This window comes from Ciona robusta, chromosome 10, assembly GCF_009617815.1.
Source record: "Ciona robusta chromosome 10, ASM961781v2".
NCBI classification, from domain to species: Eukaryota; Metazoa; Chordata; class Ascidiacea; order Phlebobranchia; family Cionidae; genus Ciona; species Ciona robusta.
Window position 1 is genome coordinate 3070083 of NC_143244.1, and position 20506 is coordinate 3090588.

A 20506-nucleotide genomic window follows, 5' to 3' on the forward strand; every position below is an offset into this window, starting at 1 on the left:
ATAGATTTAGTGTAAGATGTGACGGTTTGGACGTCTGGTCAGTGCAGGTAAATTATTGCTTTTTTTTAGATTTTTTTTCCCCTATAGTTTATTAATATCCATTTATACGAGCAGTTTGTTTTCTTTATAACAAAATTAACCTCCAGGCAACAAACAAAGGAATACAACAACCCAACGAGGGTAAGGCGCCCGAAAAGTAAATTCGGATGATGCGTAAACTTGTATATGTGATAACTCGTGAGGTGCACGAGGTGTATGAACCATAAACCAACCCGTGTTATATAACGACTGGCGGTGCCGAACCACGCAATGATAAACAATTTTTACAATTCATTTTATTTACGTATCATTATGCTCGTCCCATTTAGTAGTAAACAAAGAACATTCAAAGAATTATAAAACTATTTCCGCACGACTCCCATAGACCGTTGTTAAATGTTTAAAACACGATCGGTATATTTAAATATTGTGTGTTAAAGGTGTCCCATCTGTCCCCACCCTACTATTTTTCTTTTTTATAGCTCTCCTGGAATCAAGGTCTATAAGGGATTGTACAATTTAGGTTACTGTATATAAAATGCTATTTTAACTCTAAAAGAATATATCATTCAATCAATATGTTTCGATTTCTCGTCGTTCTATCCTTTCTTTCTTTGTCTGCTTCGGTGATTCCCCCACAAAACCCAACTGGTGACTGCGAACCGTTTATTGACGTACTGACGAGGTCTTTGGTTAAAGCAGGAGCGGCTTACTTTGCCGATAACTCACGTTCAGGTTCAGTGTTCGATCCTAATCAGGTATACCCTCTGACGCCTATCCAGCTGTTCGATACTTATTACGGCGGCGGTGCGACACCCAGCAAGTTTAAGGAATCGATTCTGAGAATATATTATGCCGACCCTGGAATAAACGGGGCAGCCGAGGCTGACAAAGACCTGATCATTTTGAGGGAAAACATATTTAATTATTTGTCTGCTCAAAGTTATGAATTGGCCCGGGATAAGTTTGGAGTCTTAATCTACCAAGCTATTAATAAATTCATTCCAAATTCTGCTCTCTGGCTCTCAGTAAGATGCTTGGTGGAAGATGACGTCGGCTCCGCGGAGAAAATCATATTTACCGAACTAGAGAGGTAAAGGTTGCAATTACATAGTTTATATAAGGTTATATACATGGTATGTTAAATTTCGGCACCGTAGGGTGACAAATCAGTGCTGGTTGTGACAGGCTTTAGTCCAAAGTATAAAACAGAACACCCGTATTATATACCTATACTGTTGTTTCCCCATCCACCTTGAGGATATATAAGTTATACATTCATTCACTCATTCACTCATTTAAATCAAAATTGGGTGGTACTTACAAAAATTGCAACAAAAATAATATTGACCGTATGTATATGGAGTCTGCAATAGAAGATGTGGAAATGTATGAATGAATGTAACTTACTTTATCCTCGCGTGGCCGGAAAACGACAGTCGTTATCACACGGGTTTAACACCTCGTGCCAGCTTACGAGTTGCCATGTATGTTACTTTGTGGGTGGGTGATTATTTTTTTTTGGATTTTTTTTTTTTCATTTTCTTATGTATGGCTGATAATTTGGACAACCCATTAGTGACCACTGGGTTGAAGCAATTGTCGTTAAGTGTCTTGCCCAAGGACACATACGCCCACAATGGTAGCAGCGACGAGCCTTGAACCCATTACCTAATGGTTACAGGCAGGCGCGCTAACCACTACGCCACGGCGCCGGACAAGTGTAGTTTTGTAGTTATTTAGAGAAAAACGATGTACAAAATCATAAAGCTACACCTAGTGTCGAGAGTCCTGAGGCCTTCTACAGTTTTCTAACCAAACTGCTGATATCCAGGGTTCGAAACAACATTGGCGACTTTAAGTTTGGCAACTTTATCAACGTTGGTGTTGGCACAACCTTAGCGTTTGCTATTGATGATACGGGAAGCATGAGTGGCGAAATTAGAGCAGCGAAACAACGAGCAAAGGTAAAATTTGAAAAAAAATCATCAAAAAAATGACCGGGGCCAGATTTTAGAAATTGTGTTTGATTTGGGCAATTTTAATGCTGACACACTCGACAAGGTCATTCGCAGGTTTACCGCAGAATCGGTAGTACTATGGGGTAAGATGGACTTCCCTACACATATTATCTGCTGTTACAATATTATTATGTTGAATAATATTGTAACAGCTGTTTTTGTCTATCATCAAACGAATACCCGTGTATGGTTGGGGTAAGATGGCATACTCTGTCATTAAATTTTCTCGTCCGATTTGGCAGTAAACTCCCACATTGCGTTGTTATTTGTTTATGACACAATCGGGATATTTGTTTTTATTTGTTAAATGTGTCCCATATTACCCCACAGTATTGAATATGTTACCTATAATTCTATAATTCGGACAACCGTTAGTGACCAAAGGGTTGAAGCAATTGCTGCTAAGTGTCCTACCCAAGGACACATACGCCCACTACGGTAGGTGGAGACGAGCCATCAATACATTACCTCCACGTTACAGACATGCGCCCTAACCACTTTGCCAAATAGTGCGCTCAAAAAGTTGTTCCTCGCCCGCGAGGATGAATAGGTTACATTAATTCAAACGCTAATATACAGCGATAATTATATATAGTAAGGTAGGGGAAGATGGGACGACTTTAACACATGATATTTAAGTATCCTAATCGGGTTTTAAACAATTAACAACGGTCCATGGGAGTCGTGAGAACACAGTTTTATAATTCTTTAAATTTTCTTTGTTTACTACCAAATACGTCAAGAAAACAGAATGTAAAGGTGTCCCATATTTCCCCATTCTACTATACACCAACGTAATTGTCATTTGTTAACCATACTTTCACTATTTAGATGATTATTGAAGAACGACAAGGCTCACTTGACGAACCACGAGATTTTGTTTTGGTTCCGTTTAACGACCCCACCGTTGGACCAATTACTGTAACTTCGAACCCAGACACGTTCAAAGCTAGTATCGATAGGTAAGCGAGGCTTAATCAGTCCAAAGTGTTAAAAAATATATGTAGGTGTTTTGGGGGAATAAAAGTGTCCATATTTTAATTTTCCGTTTGATATCAAACAGAACGCCGTGTTATTATTACGTATTTCGTTGCCTCGCGTCCGAGGATATATAAGTTACATTCATTGATTTACACTTACAGCAAATTCCATAAACTTGGTATCGTTATTTTCCAAAAAATACACAGAAAACACACAATAATCATTAATTAAACCACCGTTGAATAAACAGACTATTTAAATTATTTAAATAGGTTGCACGCCCACGGCGGTGGGGATGCACCCGAACTAGCATTGCGGGGAATTTTGTTGGCGATAGAAAACAGCCAAGAAGGATCGACCGTGTTTGTCATTACGGATGTCGACGCGAAAGATATTGAATTGCAGGCAAGTGTCGTTTTAATTGTCGAGTGTTAAGCATTTTGTGCAATAGTAAAGAATCCTCCACAACCGAAACTCCCCCCACCTTATTTCCTAACTACTAACTCCTAAACCAGGGGCGGGCAACTTCTCCAGTCGGTGGGCCTTGTAAGGAAAAATAAAATAATTGGCAGGCCGGATTCCTGAACCGATACATTATTAAAAGCACGCTGAGTAATATGCAAGAATGAATCAACCTAAGCAGACGCGTTGTAAAGTAAACACGTCTTGAACCTCAATATGTCCCAGAAGTAACACTGCTGTATATATGTTTTCCTCAGCCAAACAGCATGTTTTTTTTATGACATAGTAGGGATTCACACGTGGATTCATTGCATCACAATAGCAATTGTTTGACCTGGCAATTGATTACAACATAAAAGCAATTTACAGGTTGATTATTTGCATCATAATAGGGGTTGTCCCCTAAGGCCTAAACCCTTACTACTAACCTCTATAACCACTAACCCCCTAACCATCAACCTCTAACCACCAACCCTTAACACTTTCCACCAGCTTATTCTGCTATGTACCGGAAAATTCTTCACTAGTGTCCGAAATTATACCCCTAACGTATTGAATGATTTTTAACTAGTGTTGTGATTCTACTGAATCATACACTTCATACTCGATATTGGCTGTTTAGCAGAAATCATTACCGATTTTTTAATTTCTAAACTAAAACTTTTTGTAACTTAACTATCCTACTTATTATTTGCATAGTATTCAATAATGCACATACTGCATGCTATCTATGTTTAATTGTGTAAAATAAAAAGACTAATTTTTATAATTTGTTTTACCTGTTAGGATGTGGTTGTTGCACAAGCCAGACAGAGGAACATCAAAATCACTTTTCTTCTTACAAATACTATCTCTACAACAATGTGCCGATTCATGAGAACTGGTGGACCGTAAGTTTGATTTATGTTTATAATTATGTTTTTTTCTGGTGTGTGTGCCTTGCTAGATGACTTTACATGTGTATAGAAAAGTACTTATAAGCTGGCAATGTCTTTTTTATGAAGATTTTCATCAAAATCTACTAAACGACACCATTAAGTTTTGAACACTACATAAATATTCCACTCCACAGAGGAAGCCTCACGCACAGAAGATGCAACACAGCTTCATTCAAGAAAGGTTTGGAGTTGTACCAATACATGGCAACCAGCACAGGCGGCGCTTTACTAGTCATCAGAAAAAGTGATATTTTCTCCGCCACCCAAGTTATTGATCGAACAGTGAGACAAGGAATTGTGGATATAGCTATAAAAACTGTAACAAGTAAGTTAAATTATAAAACTGTTGCAAAAATAGCTTTGGCTGTTTTAATGTTTATTTGACTGAATGTCAGCAACCAGCATACATATTTTTTGGCAAGACACTTAACAGCAACTGCTTCAACTCCGTGGTCCCTTATGGGTTATCTTAACTAACAAATATACATTTAGAAAAAAAATATATATAAATAAATATTCACGCACAAAGCATATGTGGTAACTAGTAAGCAAGGACATAATGTATGAAACAGAACACCTGTGTTATATATTTTCTTTCTATACTGCAATGTTCATTCACATATCTTATAACATTTTCACAACAGGTGGCAGTCATACATTCCGTGTCAACATCGATGCTTCAGTTAAAACGGTCTTCTTCCAAAACACAGGAGATTGCCAGAGGTTTACAGTTTCATATGAAGGCAGAGTGTTACCATTGACGGTACATACCATGCCATAACATAATTTGAAAACAAATATTTTTTAACATAAAATATTTGTATATAGTCATAATAAATGAATATAAAAGTATATAAAAATTAAAAAAAAAATTGTTAAAGTTGTATTAAATTCTACTTTTCAAGGATCCTGTTACGATAGACAATCTATTTGAGGGAAAAATTAATGTTACTGAAACACATGGTGAATGGATGATAAATGTAACTGCAAACTCTAAATGCAGCATCAAGGTATTGACTTTTACACTTTTGTTTTCTGATCAAAATCACAGTTTGGGTTGCATGAGATAAAACTGTGGTATCTTATTCAAATTGAATGTAACTTACTGTGTTCTCATGTGGCCCGAAAACGACAGTCGTTATAACATGGGTGTTCACGGTGGTTAGCGCACCTGGCTCTATTCAAGAAGATTCTTCTTTGAGGCTCGATTTTGCTACCATTCTGGATGTATGTGTTCTAGGGCCAAGACACCTAACAAAAGCTCCAAACCAGTGGTCTCTTGTCTGATTTAAAAGCCATCAACTAAAATGAATAACAAGACCCCCCAAAATATTTGCCCACAAAGTAACATATATATATATAATATATATGGTAACTCGTAAATCATGCACCAGGTGTAAATGAAACAAAGAACCCGTGTTATAAAGACTGTTGCTGCAGATTAATATGAAATATTCATTAAATTCGAAATTTCAAATATTTTGTTTTTATCAGGTGATTGGACGAAGTACATTCGGTTTTGTTCAAACACTCGCTAAACAAGAGAGCGGGGAACTCGCACGTTTTGAAGGTGAGATGAGGTTTTCATCATTTTGGTTTTATGTAAAAGTCTTTAAATATTTTAAAAATATTTTTCGATATTAATACATATAGATATATATTATATATATAATTGCTGAATGTTTTTATTCATGTTTATATATTATATATATATATTTAGACATACTTTTTATTTGTTCTCTATTTATTTATTTTTGTTAGTGCTTACTTTATTTTCTATTACTTTTTACTATATTTGTTCTTTATTTATCTATTTTTTTTGCATTATCAGTTCCAGACATCGCTTTGCATTGATGGAGAAATTAATGATCACATTTTAATTTAGTTCTTTTTCCACTTTTAGGTCAACCATTATTCTCAGATGAGATTGTCGTCTTACTTAACGCTTATGGTAAATCATCCAGCACACGAGTTACTTCAATAAGCCTTATTGCTCAAACAACTGGAGTTGTGTTAACTACCCACAGGTATGTAAACCTCTGTATATATGCCTACAACCACCATGCTATAGTACCACCCCTATTATTTTCTCTACCCACTCAACATATAAGTCATTTTAATAATTTGTTTAATATAAACCTTTTTTCAGCATTCCTTTTGGTGATCAAACCAACTCTGAGTTTCGGTATTCCCCCAGTATGAGACCATTAATCCCTATCTTTATAAGTGTGCATGGAATAGATCAATCTGGACTAACTTTTACCCGGCTTATTTCCACACCTATTCAGTTTGTTCATGTACAACTTGCTTGTCCAAACATAGGAGATATTGTATTTAGGTAAGTACCTAAGTATTACAACCCTTGTTATAAAATTTTATTTTATTTTTTGATTTTCTTGGATTGCTAAAGTATATTTTTATGAAAGGTAATTATTTTCATTAAAAGCACAATTTTTTTAATAAAATCGCCATCACTAATAAAAAAATACCTAAAAAGAGTAAAATAAGAAACTGCAAAACATTGATTGAATCTGAATCTGCAGTTAAGAGTGCTTTAACAATATGGTGAAATATGTAATATTGTAAACATTGTTTATATATTCAGGGTAAAAACATTGTTAACTATTCACTTTGATAGGCTGCAATGGTATAACTTCAACTAACATATGATGTTAAAACTACATTGAAACATTAAATAATTTAATGCAAATATAAGTGCTAGAAAATGAGTTCTTTATTCTACACCAGTTGCCCATTGTGTGCCATAGGAATCATAGGATCATGTAACAATTTGTTTATAAGTTATGCCAATCATATATTTCGCTGCAGTATTAACACTGCAGTATCTTTGCCTATGGGCAAAGCAATTTGGGCAAATCACTGAACTTTAAGACCTTTGTAAAAAATAGTGTTAGTTTAACCTAAAACATATTTTGTAAACACAAAATATTACAAAACTAATAATTTTGTATGAAAGAATAATCGACCTTATTAAAAGATGAAAAAAAACATATCTTATTCTTTTTATTACTGTATAATAAAAAATACACAATATATATACGCATTTAAAAATTTTGTAAACTATAATTGTTTCCAGAGTATTTTAAATTGATTTTGGTATCTTACAGCTGGAACAAAGTTTTATAAATTCCTAAAATATTAAAAAATCAGTTAGTAAACAAAAATAAAATATGCTATATTTATAAGAAATCTTAAATTTCTTTGTTTACATGTTTCAGCTCATTTAAATTCAATTTATTTTGTGGTTAAAGTTATTTTAAACTGGAACTGCTTCGTACCGTTTAAATACTGCTGGAGGCAAATTCCGTTTAAGTTGGTGGAAAATTACCAGCTTCAGTGCGTTGTCATTATACAGATTCGAACCTTGTGATTCAAATATATAAATATCAGTGAGGCTGACACGTGTCTAAATCCAATTCACCTGTTCTGGCAATGAATTTGGATAAAAAAAATCAGTTTTGTGGCATCTTAACTATTAATTTGTGTTTGTGCAATTCTTGTCTGTTTTTAAAGTTCCTATTTAGTCAGAATCCAATATACCTGTTTTGGCTATTGATTTGCATACAAAAAATTAATATTTCTATAATGTTAAGCATATTTATATACTAAATAAACGCAATATTGATTAATGACTTTTAGATGGGAAAGTCTCGGTAACATAAACATCAAGTTAAATATATATATATTCTTAAAACAGTGTTTTTTAGTTGTGTGAATATTAATATCAAATGTTTCGTTAATAAATAAACCTTTTTTTAAGGCAGGTAGGAAAAATGGTATGTAAGCCAACCGTATTCAAACATTTCTGTGAACTCCTGGTTGTAAATGTAATTTTGCATCAGTCGTTTCCAAAAGCTTTAGCCACAAAACTCATTTTTTGTTTTCGTTTAAAAAGTTATGCATGTAGAATACCGTGACATAAGAATGCTTACTTTATGATATAACAAAAACACTCCACAGACCAGGAGATCGCATCACAATTCCAGTAACTGTGCGTAATAATGGAGCTACTGCTGCAACTTTTGAGCTTGGAGCAACTGATACGCGAAGCTATATAACAGGCGGTGTTACCCCAAGTCCTGTAACAGTTAGTGGAAGTGGGGGAATAATGACGGCAAATATAACTGCCAGGGCACCAGATACGGAACCAGTAGGAACAACAAGTGTTATCACATTTACTGGTGCGTTGGGTGATTTTATTTTATACAAGCAGGACACTTAACAACAATTGCTTCAACCCAGTGGTCCTTTATGGTTTGTCTAAATTGTTAGTCATACACAGTAACCCGTAAGCCGAAAAAGATGTGTGAAATGATTAAACCTGTGTTATAAGTTATAACAACCTTCTTAGCGCACCACACAAGGAAAATTAGGTTGCATTCATTCATTCTCGATTAAATCATTAATTAAACATTTACCTTAAACTTAAACTTCCGTTTACACAGCCAAGAGCAGCACATCAACCTCACTTCTATACAAACCTTGTCATCTTATTGTTGGCCAGAAAAGTCGACCAACAGTTGAAACGTTCGTTGTTGCTACGACAATAAAAGCAAGATTTGCAGAAACAGTAATGACCAGCACTGTTTATAACGAGTACGTTTAACAACTTGTAGATTTTTGCAAACATTTTGAGAAATTTCAATATTAAACAAAAATCTTTTTTTTCTATATCATATTTCCCAAAAAAACATAAAATGTGTTGTTTAAGATCTTAAAAATTGTGGTTTTTATTTTATAACAAAGTGTGTTTTTATCACATCAGTTGACATTTCCAACTTATTTTGATTTAGTGTTGCCTGCTAAAAAACACCTTTTGGTAAGTCTATAAAAATCGGACAACTTCAAAATGTATAGCTCACTATATGGATTAAAAGTTTAACTTATCCATATCACCCACAGTGCTGCAGTGAGCAGAGAGGCGCAGTATTACGTGATACTTCCCGTAAATGCTTTTATCACAAACTTCTCCATGACAATTGATGGTGTGGTATATAACGGGAGGATTGAAGAAAAAGCAAGAGCTGAAGCAATCTATACAACTGCAAGGGTAAATGGAAGTGTTATATTTTTTAACAAATTCTCCTAAAAAAATCCTTTACAAAAAATTCATTTGAAATAAAAAAGTTTTCACAAAAAGTTATGTTGCGACTCCAGTGGGCACGAAGTGTTTGAAACAGGACTCCAGTATTATAATGATTGTTGTTACAAGAATAAAATAGGTGTTAACTTAACATATCAAATATTCTGCAAATAAATTTATTAAGAATAAAATAATTTTCTTACAAAACCAAACACAGAGCAATTTCTGCCCAATGCTTATTATTATTATTAAAGTTTAAGAACAGAAATATTTCACAGGAGCGAGACTTGACAGTTGGTCACGTTGCAGCAAGAGATCAATCTTCTAGTGTTTTTCAAACTTCTACAAACCTTGCTCCAAGAAAGCGAGTTATCTTCCAACTTACATACCAGGAAGCACTACAGAGGAAGCGAGGAATGTGAGATTTTTATGTTTTTGAATATTTTGTGATAAAACCTTAATAATATACAAAAAACTGTAAAGGCAGCATTTTTATAAGCTCCCTTGTTACATTGCATTGATTCAATACAGCTTATGTTTTCCTTGTGTATGGCTTGAAATTTGAACAAACCATTAGTGTCCACTGAGTTGGTTGTTACTTCACCCACAATGGCTGGGTGTTAACATGTATCTTCTGGTCTAGGGGCGAGAGTTCTAACTGCTGTGATCTTATATTTAAAGAAACACATAAACGTCATGTTACACACTTTACACCTGCGTATGAACTTCTATTTTTGTCACAGATATCAGTATGGTGTGTCATTCCGTATGTTGCAACCTGTATCAATGTTCAGTATAACGGTATCTATATCTGAGAGTGTTCCACTATCAACTGTTAATGCATTAGGATTGGAAACTGAGCAGACGAGTGTTCCTGGACCAGTTCCATTGCAAGGGATTACCACTGTTCGCAACTCACCGTAAGTTTTTTAATTTTTCACATTTTTGTGTTATAGGGTGTTATAGGAGTTATGTTTTTTGACTTCGCAAGAAATATAGGGCGGCATGCCAGCATTGTTAAAACACAATTAAACCAATACTCATCAAACATTAGGAGCTTCATTGATAACTGTGGTGAACGTTCCATACTGTGACTTGCTTGTATTTGAACTTAAGGTCATACACCCCATGGGACCCGAGATTTGGTATAAAGTTGGCATATTGTCCCAACATCCACGTGATAGTCTGTTTATCCAACATAATAGTACCTATATGATATCGGCAGAGTCAGTGCAGTGATCACATACACACCAACAAGCAACCAACAACATCTTATATCTCCATTTGGTTTAAATGGAAAGTTCGTGATTGAATACGATGTATTCAGAAACAGAACAACTGAGATGGTTATAGATCAAAGGTAGGATAACCAGGATATGTTATTAGGTGTTTGTTCAAAGACTCATACACCACAATGATAGCAGTGTCAAACCTTGTACAAATATTCTCTGGGCTACAACAGCCTAAAGATCTCTGGGCTATGCCTGGCAGGAGCATATCTAAATATACATATATCTTAGTAAGATGATAATGCTTGATGGAGACACAAATATTCTTCATGTTCTCCAGTTACTTTGCTCATTTCATCACTTCAAATCTTCCACCCATGAGCAAGAGGGTCGTCTTTCTTATTGATGTCTCAGGTTCGATGTTCGGGATCAAAATCGATCAAGTGCGACAAGCGATGAACACCATATTGCACGGACTTGCTGAAACTGTGAGTTAAAAAATGTTCATTTATTGTTAATTTAAATACAATAAAACTATTAAAAAAATTACATTTACTATAAAACTATAAAAGCAATGTTTTCTTAAAATGACTTTCTAGTACCTGCAAAATTACGGCAGTATAGAACTGTCATTTAGGTTTACGTAAAAAATACACATAAGACAATGAACTTTTAGCCGCTCAACAGGCTTACTTTTTTAATTTAAAAATCCCACAGGATTTTTTCAGTGTGATAGCTTTCAATAGTTCAGTATCAAGATGGTCACCTACTGGTACTGCGGCTGTTCTTGCATCTGGAACGACAGCAAATATTAATTCTGCCATGAATTTCCTTAACACAACTGTTGTCACACGTGGGGGTACTGATATTCTACAAGCTGTTGAAGCTGCTATACAGTTGTTTGATTCAGCTGCAACTGGAGGTGGGTGACATATTGTTAAGGAATCTTGAACCTGGTGTGTTATTGTTAGATTTAGTTCTCTAGCACATTGGGTTAGAGCAATCACCTATAGACTAATGGGTATGAGTTTAAGGTTCAATGCTGCTACCTTTGTGGGTGTATGTGTTCTTAGGTGAGACACTTAACAGCAATAACTTTCAACCAGTGTTCTTTTATTGGTTGTTTAAATTGTCAGCCACACAGAAAATATATCAATTTAAAAGCTATTGAAGTTAGCATTGCATATAAAATGGTTTAATTAGCCAAAAATATAAATATGTACAAATAAATATATACATTGTAACTTGTGAGTGGATATGAAGTATATAAATAAAACACCCATGTCATAATTTTTAAAGTTGCCCTACCACTCGGCACTCGTTAGTAGAAGTGACAATTATTTGATTACAATACACAGGCACCAACACCGCATCTGACTTTATGGTGTTATTAACTGATGGAAGGCCAACAGATGGTACAGTATCTTCAACAGCAATAATATCAGCTATCAGGAATCTAAACCGGTAAGTTTGTAATACTAATTTCACAAAGTTTTTTCCGCTTTTTATTTAAATCGATTGAAAAATATTTTTAATAATTAAACTGTTATTTTCACATTTAATGCAGTTTGGTGAGGTAAAAGCACATATGCTAGACATATACTGCATGTCATAGTCGAATATGAGTTATTTCTACTAGCCATATTGTGGCAAACTCTGATGATAGCAATCTGAACATGACCTTAAAAGTTCAATCCTTTTAAAAACACAAAAAACATACAAATTTTTCCAGAATACTTTTTGACATGCCATATTTGCTTACCCCTTTTATAATCTCATTCAATCTTTCAGCTCATAATTATTTATTATAACATTACAGAGGGCGGTATGGAATCAACACAATAGGTTTTGGAACATTGGTTGATATGAATTTACTGAGGAAAATTGCCGCTCAAAACTCAGGGACCTCAATTCAAATTTTTATTGATTTGAACTCATATGCACAGGTTACTATTTTCTAATAATATACTTGCAAAATAGAGTCTGGACTAAATCCTATTAGGATAGTCTTGCTAGGCTAAATCATAATGGTAAAATAATAGGTTAAAGTAAAAATAGGCTTTTCTATGCCTCTTTTTAATACAACCCAATCTGTTTACAACAAGCAATTTCATGCGTTTTAAATATACATAAAACATAAAAAACAAAATAATAAATATATACATTCTTCTTATATTTCTTCTAGAAATGAATACTTTTTTTTCATTCACAGTCTAACTTTTCATTGTAATTTACTCTTTTTCATTCACACTAACTTTTCATTGTAATTTACTAAACTCCTATCTGCTTCCTTTAAACCACAACTTTTTTTTCACAGATCTCGAATTTTTACGAGGAGATATCGCAACCTATTTTATCCAACACAACAATGACATACGAGCAAGAAGTTGATCATTTTTATACTCAACAATTTCCAGCGCTCATGCAAGACGGAGAACTTATAACTGCCGGCAGGATAGAAGCTAGGTTTGTTACTAACCCACGTAGAAGAAGACGAAAAAGAGATGTCACATTTGCCACTTTACAAGCTGATTTAAGAGGTATTGTTGTTTTCAAAGCACTATTACTTCTAAATATAAACTTTGTTGCCAGGCATATTGTTTATGTTTTCTAAAATCGATCTTCTTAAATTTATTTGTGTTTCGATGTTGACTAGAGCGATATTCTAAGTTAAACTGCTTGCATCATACAAGAAGGGTACTAGGTTCGATGCTAAGTTAATAGTATTGTTCTGATCCAGTCAATGGTCAATTATTATAAACGTGACATAACTAATACTGTTACCACATTAACAGGTGATACAAGACATGGACCTGAAAGCGAACGACACACTGTTACCCCAATCACAGTGGCTAGTCAGGAGGTAAGTTCAAATTTTGCTGTAGCATTTGTACAATGGTTTCAACAATTATGTAATAAAATATTAATTTATACTTTATGTCTGTACTTGCATTACATTTAGCTGCTTACTTGTGGGCATGAAAGTAACAACCAGAATCAACACATTATATATTTTACCTAGTTTTTTATACATGTACTGTTAGTAACTATTAACTAACAATACAGTTAAACTGGACACATGGTCTGATGCTGTGGCTTAGTGGTTAGGCACTTGCATCATAACCATTGCGTTCTTACAGCTTAGATATGCTAATTAGCAGACCTTGCTACAACCAAGTGGTCACTAAATGGGATGTAGCACATTAGATAAATTTCAGAACCTTACTTACATAGACTGGAACAGAATCTATCACCCATTACCAAAATAACATTCATACCACACAGGGTCAGAACTTTGCTGAGAGATTGTACAACTTCTTGAGATTGCGAGGAGTTCTTCGTGAAATTCAAGGAACAACGAACGCAACGAGGGAAGCTGAGCTTCGACAACTCGCTCTTAATCAATCACTCGAGTATGATTTCTGTATTCGTACGATAATACAATAATTACATCAAGAAGTACCATTTTCATGTGTATAATATCATATCTTTCTGTATAATATCAGATTTACATTCAAAATCTTCAGAATCACAAAAATAACATCATGAATCATGATGACACAAAAATATTATATTAACGCCGACATTTTCATATTCCATCACATTTATATTTAAAAAATGGTATTTTTTTCATGAATAGTATGATACTCACACGTATAATATGATATCCCTATAACAGACTTGGATTCGTGACTCCGGGCATCACGTCCATGATCGTTTTAAAACCTGAAGACGTTCGTGAAATTGAAAATGCACTCGCTGCCGAGCGCACCACGACCGTTGCCGTGACGACCACAAGAGCTCCTTCTACTGCTGCAGGAGGGAGAACCATAGCACCCACAGGGATCGGACTCGATCGTTTGTTTACCCCTGCACCAACTATCGGTCGACCCAGTGGTGTGGCGGGTGACCCCCATGTTATTGTTGGGCTGGGATTACAAATCACAATCTGCTTTAATTGGCTTGGAAAGCAAGATGAGGTGAGTTATAGGAAGGAAAATACTTTACTGTAGGAGTATTGTGATATGTTAAGGATGCGCAACTTCGTCTGATGGCCCCTTTCAGAGACACCTACTAGGGTACCATTGTGGGCTAATGTATTCTTAAGACACTTAACAGCAATTACCTCAACCCAGTGATCTCCTATGGGGTGTTTAGGCAGGCACAAGGTGTAAAACAGCTAAACCATGTTAAAACAAATGTCGTTGCCCCGCAGTGTAAAAAAGTTACATTTATTCATTCACCTTTAATCACCCATCAGTGTCCTATTTTCTCAACCACAGTAGCCTATACAATAAATTCATTTATTCTCCAGGTATACAACTTACTAAATGACACAGTTAATGGAATAAGTGTGAATGGCAAACTTGCCCAAACACCAGTCCACATATCAGAAACCGATTCACCAACCTTTATCTCGGACCTTGGAATATCTTTGGCAAATCAAGGAATTAATATTCAGGTAAAAACCTTCTAACATTGAAGCCATTTAAGAGAATTCTTTTTGAGGATATTTAAATATTATGTGCTAAAGGTGTACTATCTCCCCCTTCTATATAGTACCGTGGGAAAAGACGGATGCTGTTAGTTAGCATATAACAACCTATATTTTCTAATCCCCTTTTTAACAATTAACAATTCTCTTTTAGAATCATTGGTAAGAGTTTGTATATTTTAGTAAATTTTTTTGTTTAGCACAAACTGGGCAGATTTAGCACAAACTGGGCAGAAATATTTGATAAAAATATTTTTTTGGGGGAAAAGATTGTAAATAATCCTTTCTCGTTTTTATCTTTAGATCGATTCATTCACTCTGGTCATCCGGATTAGAGGAGGACGACCTCAACAATTTTCATTGAAGAAGATGTTTAGGATTAAGAGGAGAGGTGTCTGGTTTGAAAATCAACCCATCTCTTACACAAGATATGAACTCATGATTAAATTGCCTCAAGATATCCAATTTCAGGTGAAATTGTGTGCAGTGATATGTTGTTTTGTGCCCAGAAGTTTGGGGTTCAAGTCTCAATGCTGCTACCATTGTGGATATATGTGTCTTTAGAAACCGCTTGCTAAATTATCCCAAATAAACTTTCCAAATTATTTTACTACCCAGCTTAACCAGTTTTATATTATAATAGATTGTATCACATGTACATGCACCAAACGCAAACATAATCAACCATCTTGACTTCTCCATTGTACGATCTAGTGGGCTCTCTAACGCCACCTCTGGTGTGCTTGGTCAGTTCCCACATAACAGTGAAATAGCTCCTGCCACAATTGATTTCATACCAAACACACAGCATGCGTTGTTGTGGTTCAGGTGATTTTATGTTTGTAATTTAAAATGTGATAAAGAATGTTTAGTTTTATTTAGTTTACCAAATTTTTATTGGTTTTTATTATTTGATGAAACTTTATATTGTTATTTTTTGTTATTAAAATGTGTGTTTGTATACATACTATATGGTTAAAATGTACCAATAGATACCTATTTTAAATACTGTAGATCTAAGTTTAACTCATACTTTTTTAACCAACCACTCTATTTTACTTCATAAACTTACTTGACTAACAGTTTTTAATTCACCACAGGCATAGTATGGTTAAAGTTACAAACCATATCATGTACGACTCTCTAACCAAACGAACAATAGAATGTTGGTGGGTTAAAAACCCAATGGACCTCACAGGGCAAAGTAAACACCATTACAGAAGACAAGCTTTACTTGACAACCCTGCCTTGGCACCAAAATGAGTCGGCTTCAATACAGGCTTGCAGCTGCTTTAAATATATCCTTGCTGTTCTGACTGAAGGCTCAAATAATTTATATGAAGAAGATTAAAATAGCAGTTGTCTTTAAATGCATAACCAGTAGTGTTTTTATTATTCACTCAGCCACAAAATTGCATTAAATATTTTAGACCCAGTATTGTACGTCTCTGAAATTTGAGACTATACACAAGATTGCCAAATGTGATTATTTTGCTTGTATATTGCGCAATAACAGAGTTCGAAACCCTTGTATTGATTTGGTGCCAGCTTTAATACATGGTATGCGTCGCTATCAATGTAATGTATTTTATTCAAGGTGGAGGAGATTGGGAAAACAGCGTAAAATGGTAAAACTTTTCATCTAGAGGTGCCATAAATATCATATAAAATCTTCCATTTCACAGCTTCGCCTCAGTGAGATTCTCCTTTTTTTCCAGAAATCTAAACAATTAGGCGAATAGTTAGGATTAGTTAAAAAAATTTAAAGCAGTAACAGACAGGAAAAATATTTTTTTTTTCATACACAGTGTTAAAAACCAAATGTAGTTGCCAGTTGGTATAGACAGTGATCAATTGTTTAATAGGGTAAAAATAGTGCACAGTCTACTTTTAAACAGTAAACCTTGCGAAAAGATATACTGGAACTTGTCAAAATTAACATTTTTGTGATTATACCCGTTTGAATTCTTCCATATTTGTTGTTGAAATTGTTTTCCCGTAAATTACAATTCGTTGAATTTGAGTAACTTCTTCATCACTTTGATTGTCAGAAAAAAACAACTGTAAAAACATTAAGCGTTAACTTTTGCACCAACTGACTGTGCTTATTCTATGGTTGAGGTTCTATAGGGTGACACGCCATGTGTCCTGAAATTTTGGCCAATCTTTACTACTGTATGGACCTCATGAGATTTCATGAAAGGCAGGCGGGGCTTTAATACCAATAGTAATGGATAAGAGATCTTTTTTGACGGCTCGATCAAGTAAGCCAGTGCGTGCAAAACTAATACTCACAGTTACATTGTTGACACTTTGAAACTTGACAAATTTTAGCGGGATTATATTTCCTTCTACGACATCATCTTTACTTAATTGAAGCTGTTGAACTGGTGTGTTGTCCCTGCCTGCATCAAAATCCATCAGGTTTGGTTGGTTGATGAAAATCTTCACCGTTTTTGGTGCATGACCGGTGTCAGGGCCTTGGCATTTGATTGAATGAAGTTTTACGGATTGGTTAAAAGTCATTGACATCAAAATCTGGAGAATTATTAGGATTGGTTTAAGTACGGGGAAGAAATATGTTAAGGTTAAGCTTTGTTCGTTAAGTGAGCAAAGACAAGCTTTATACTGAGATTGAATAAATAAAAAGTGAAACAAATTGGACAATTTATAAGAGAACACTAACTGGAGCAATTGCTGTTAGATGTCTTGCCCAAGGAATCGAGGACCTTTATTCCCACAATGGTAGCAACATTAGTGTATGTAATTAACATGGTATTAAATTAAAAGCTGTATAACTCGTGCACATGATTACTATAAAGTGTTTGAATTAGAACTTAGAACATATGGGAGATACACAAGGTGCATAACTGCTTGGTGTTTCAAAATTTAAGAAGGTAACCACAAAGATTCTTTATAAGAGCTGGGACTTTTTTCTAAAAATCTTTAACAAAATTTGTTTACTTACCTCTGCATCACAATCCGATTCAAGATAAAGATCTTTGTTATCCTCGAACACCCATTTAAACGGGTGATCCTCGTTCTCATTCAAGCAATTCTTTTGGACAATAAACTGCTCCAAATCAACCTGTGGTAAAAATGAAAAATACCTTATGCTAGGTCCCACAAATAAAGAAAAGGTTTTAGGCAATATCTTCGGCTCAGGTTTGCAAAAAATACACCCAACTAAAAGTTATCCAATGCATAGGTGCGAAGTTAAATACTTTAAATATTAGGTTGCATGTTAGGTGCCAAACATGGGGTGGCAATGAAGACTATCCTAGGATTGTCTGCACTGTATTCGTATAGGTATTGGTATTACAAGTTTACAACCATCAACTAACAAGGTTAAATTTGTCTCATATGAAAACAGGTCTAACTTTATCAAAATCCCAAGAATCTTAAAAAGTGTACCACCAAACGTGACTGTTTTCAATAAAACTGTGTAAAAAACTAATAACAAGTATATATCTATATATATACTTGTTATTAGTTTTTTATATATATCTGAATGTAATGTAGCTTGCTTATTCCTAACATGGCCGAAAAAGGACAGTCAGTACAACATGGTGCTTTTTTGGTTTTTATGTATGGCTGACCAACCTAATAGTAATACTGACCACTGAGTTGGTGCAATTGTTGTTAAGTGTCTTGCACAAGGACATATTATATGCCCACAATAATAGGAATAAAGTGCATTAAACCCATAACAGAATATGGTAAAGAGGAACAGATTAATTAAAGCAACCTATTTATGTACAAGCTTACAGCTTCTTACCATGCCTGGAGCACCTGGGACTTCACTCTTCATGGGTGTTTGGCTTCCAGCGGAATTGACAAGACTTTCAGTTTTGGTTGCTAAAGCAGTTGGATCTGCACCTGACATTGTATCAATAATTCGACCACGTAGTTCGAATTTAAAGGTAGGCATGGATGAGACTCCATAACTGGCAGCTGTTTCCTAATATTGGATTACAGAAGGTTAGACTGTGTAATGTAAGTTTGTTATTTGCAAGTAGAATATTTGATTACATTATTTGGGCAGTTTTTAAATGAAAAACAAAATTTGAGCAAATTTAGATGTTTTGCACCAATTTATTAAGGTGTATTACAACTATATTGATTACAAATGACCTGTGCGCAAAATTTTGTTATAGCAAGACACACCTGGGGAATTTATAACAAGGTTGCCCCACTACCTACTAGATTAAATGTTACATAGTTGGCCGCCAGTTAAAATTTTGATCCTAAATATGAATGAATGAATCTCTTTTATATCTCTTGGGTCTCTTTGATAACCGCTGTATAATTAACAAGGAGTATCCAAACTGTACCCAACCTATCACTATTGCGAAGTAACACGTAACATATGCCTATTATGACAAAAAAATTGTTAACTTAAAAAAACCACAAGTTTTTTCAAAAAAATTATACAGCGGATATCATACGTAAGGAATATTTTAGGACCAAAATAATACATTTTTAAGTTTTTAGTATATATATATATAATTTACCATTTTTTTGTGATTAGCACAAGTTTCGCGTTAACAGCATGTAGTTCAAATCTAGTGTGTTAAAACCGGTAAACAAACAGCTTCTCATGGAATAAAAAAACTGTCTTTAAAGCATAGAATGTGGATAAAAACTATTTCTCCCCATAGTGCCATGTTAAATCAACAGCCTACTTACTGTACATTGATCCACATCAACTTTAATGAACAACACTTGTGGATATGTAGTTGATAGTTGCTTGAACTTTGGCGCGATACGTTTGCAAGGTTGACACCTAAATAACAACCAATGTAAGTTTAGGAAAATATCATAATTAATTTTTTACCAAGTTGCGTGGAAATCTATAACTACTGGCTTGTCGTTGCCACTCTGGTGTATACGAGTAAATTCTTCATCGCTAGTAACTTCAAAGTAATTTTCCGTTGCCATTTCACCTTTTTAAATTCGTTTATTAATCTTTAAATTAAGCAAAACACAAGACTCTTTGTTTTTCGTGCAATTTTGGTCTCTTTGAATAAGCAGGGCAACCAACTATGCGTCAGCTATTTTACAAAATATCAAAATACCGAGTCATTTAGAAATATAACATTTCTATGTTTGAAGAGTGCGCTACGCATCAGTAATTCCTTAGGGATGTTTTTGATTCAACACGAGAAATTCTTCTATTTTTATCGTAACAGATTGCAGTTAGTGTAGGTGTTAATTATACCACTTTTAATAAAGAA

At 34.6% G+C, this 20506-nt stretch overlaps 2 protein-coding genes across 2 annotated transcripts; one reads left to right on the forward strand and one right to left on the reverse strand.

Moving 5' to 3' along the window:
• Window positions 1–462: 462 nt before the first annotated feature.
• LOC149729570 (inter-alpha-trypsin inhibitor heavy chain H3-like) lies at window positions 463–16846 on the forward strand. The gene is made up of 29 exons (XM_089885700.1): window positions 463–1132; window positions 1874–2006; window positions 2892–3022; window positions 3314–3446; window positions 4290–4393; window positions 4576–4766; window positions 5086–5204; window positions 5347–5451; window positions 5936–6011; window positions 6345–6468; window positions 6591–6779; window positions 8423–8643; window positions 8908–9058; window positions 9365–9512; window positions 9824–9963; window positions 10289–10465; window positions 10771–10905; window positions 11115–11262; window positions 11492–11696; window positions 12133–12238; window positions 12594–12720; window positions 13092–13314; window positions 13570–13637; window positions 14060–14187; window positions 14454–14754; window positions 15090–15236; window positions 15573–15740; window positions 15913–16097; window positions 16370–16846. The coding sequence occupies exons 1-29, from the start codon at window positions 618–620 to the stop codon at window positions 16530–16532; spliced, it is 4761 nt and encodes a 1586-aa protein (XP_089741826.1). The 5' UTR covers window positions 463–617; the 3' UTR covers window positions 16533–16846.
• LOC149729571 (thioredoxin-like protein 1) lies at window positions 16629–20351 on the reverse strand. The gene is made up of 7 exons (XM_089885735.1): window positions 20107–20351; window positions 19959–20055; window positions 19048–19230; window positions 18238–18357; window positions 17565–17807; window positions 17226–17330; window positions 16629–16991 (listed from the first exon to the last, which is right to left on the reverse strand). Exons 1-7 carry the CDS (start codon window positions 20208–20210, stop codon window positions 16962–16964), a joined length of 882 nt encoding a protein of 293 aa, XP_089741861.1. The 5' UTR covers window positions 20211–20351; the 3' UTR covers window positions 16629–16961.
• Window positions 20352–20506: the final 155 nt, after the last annotated feature.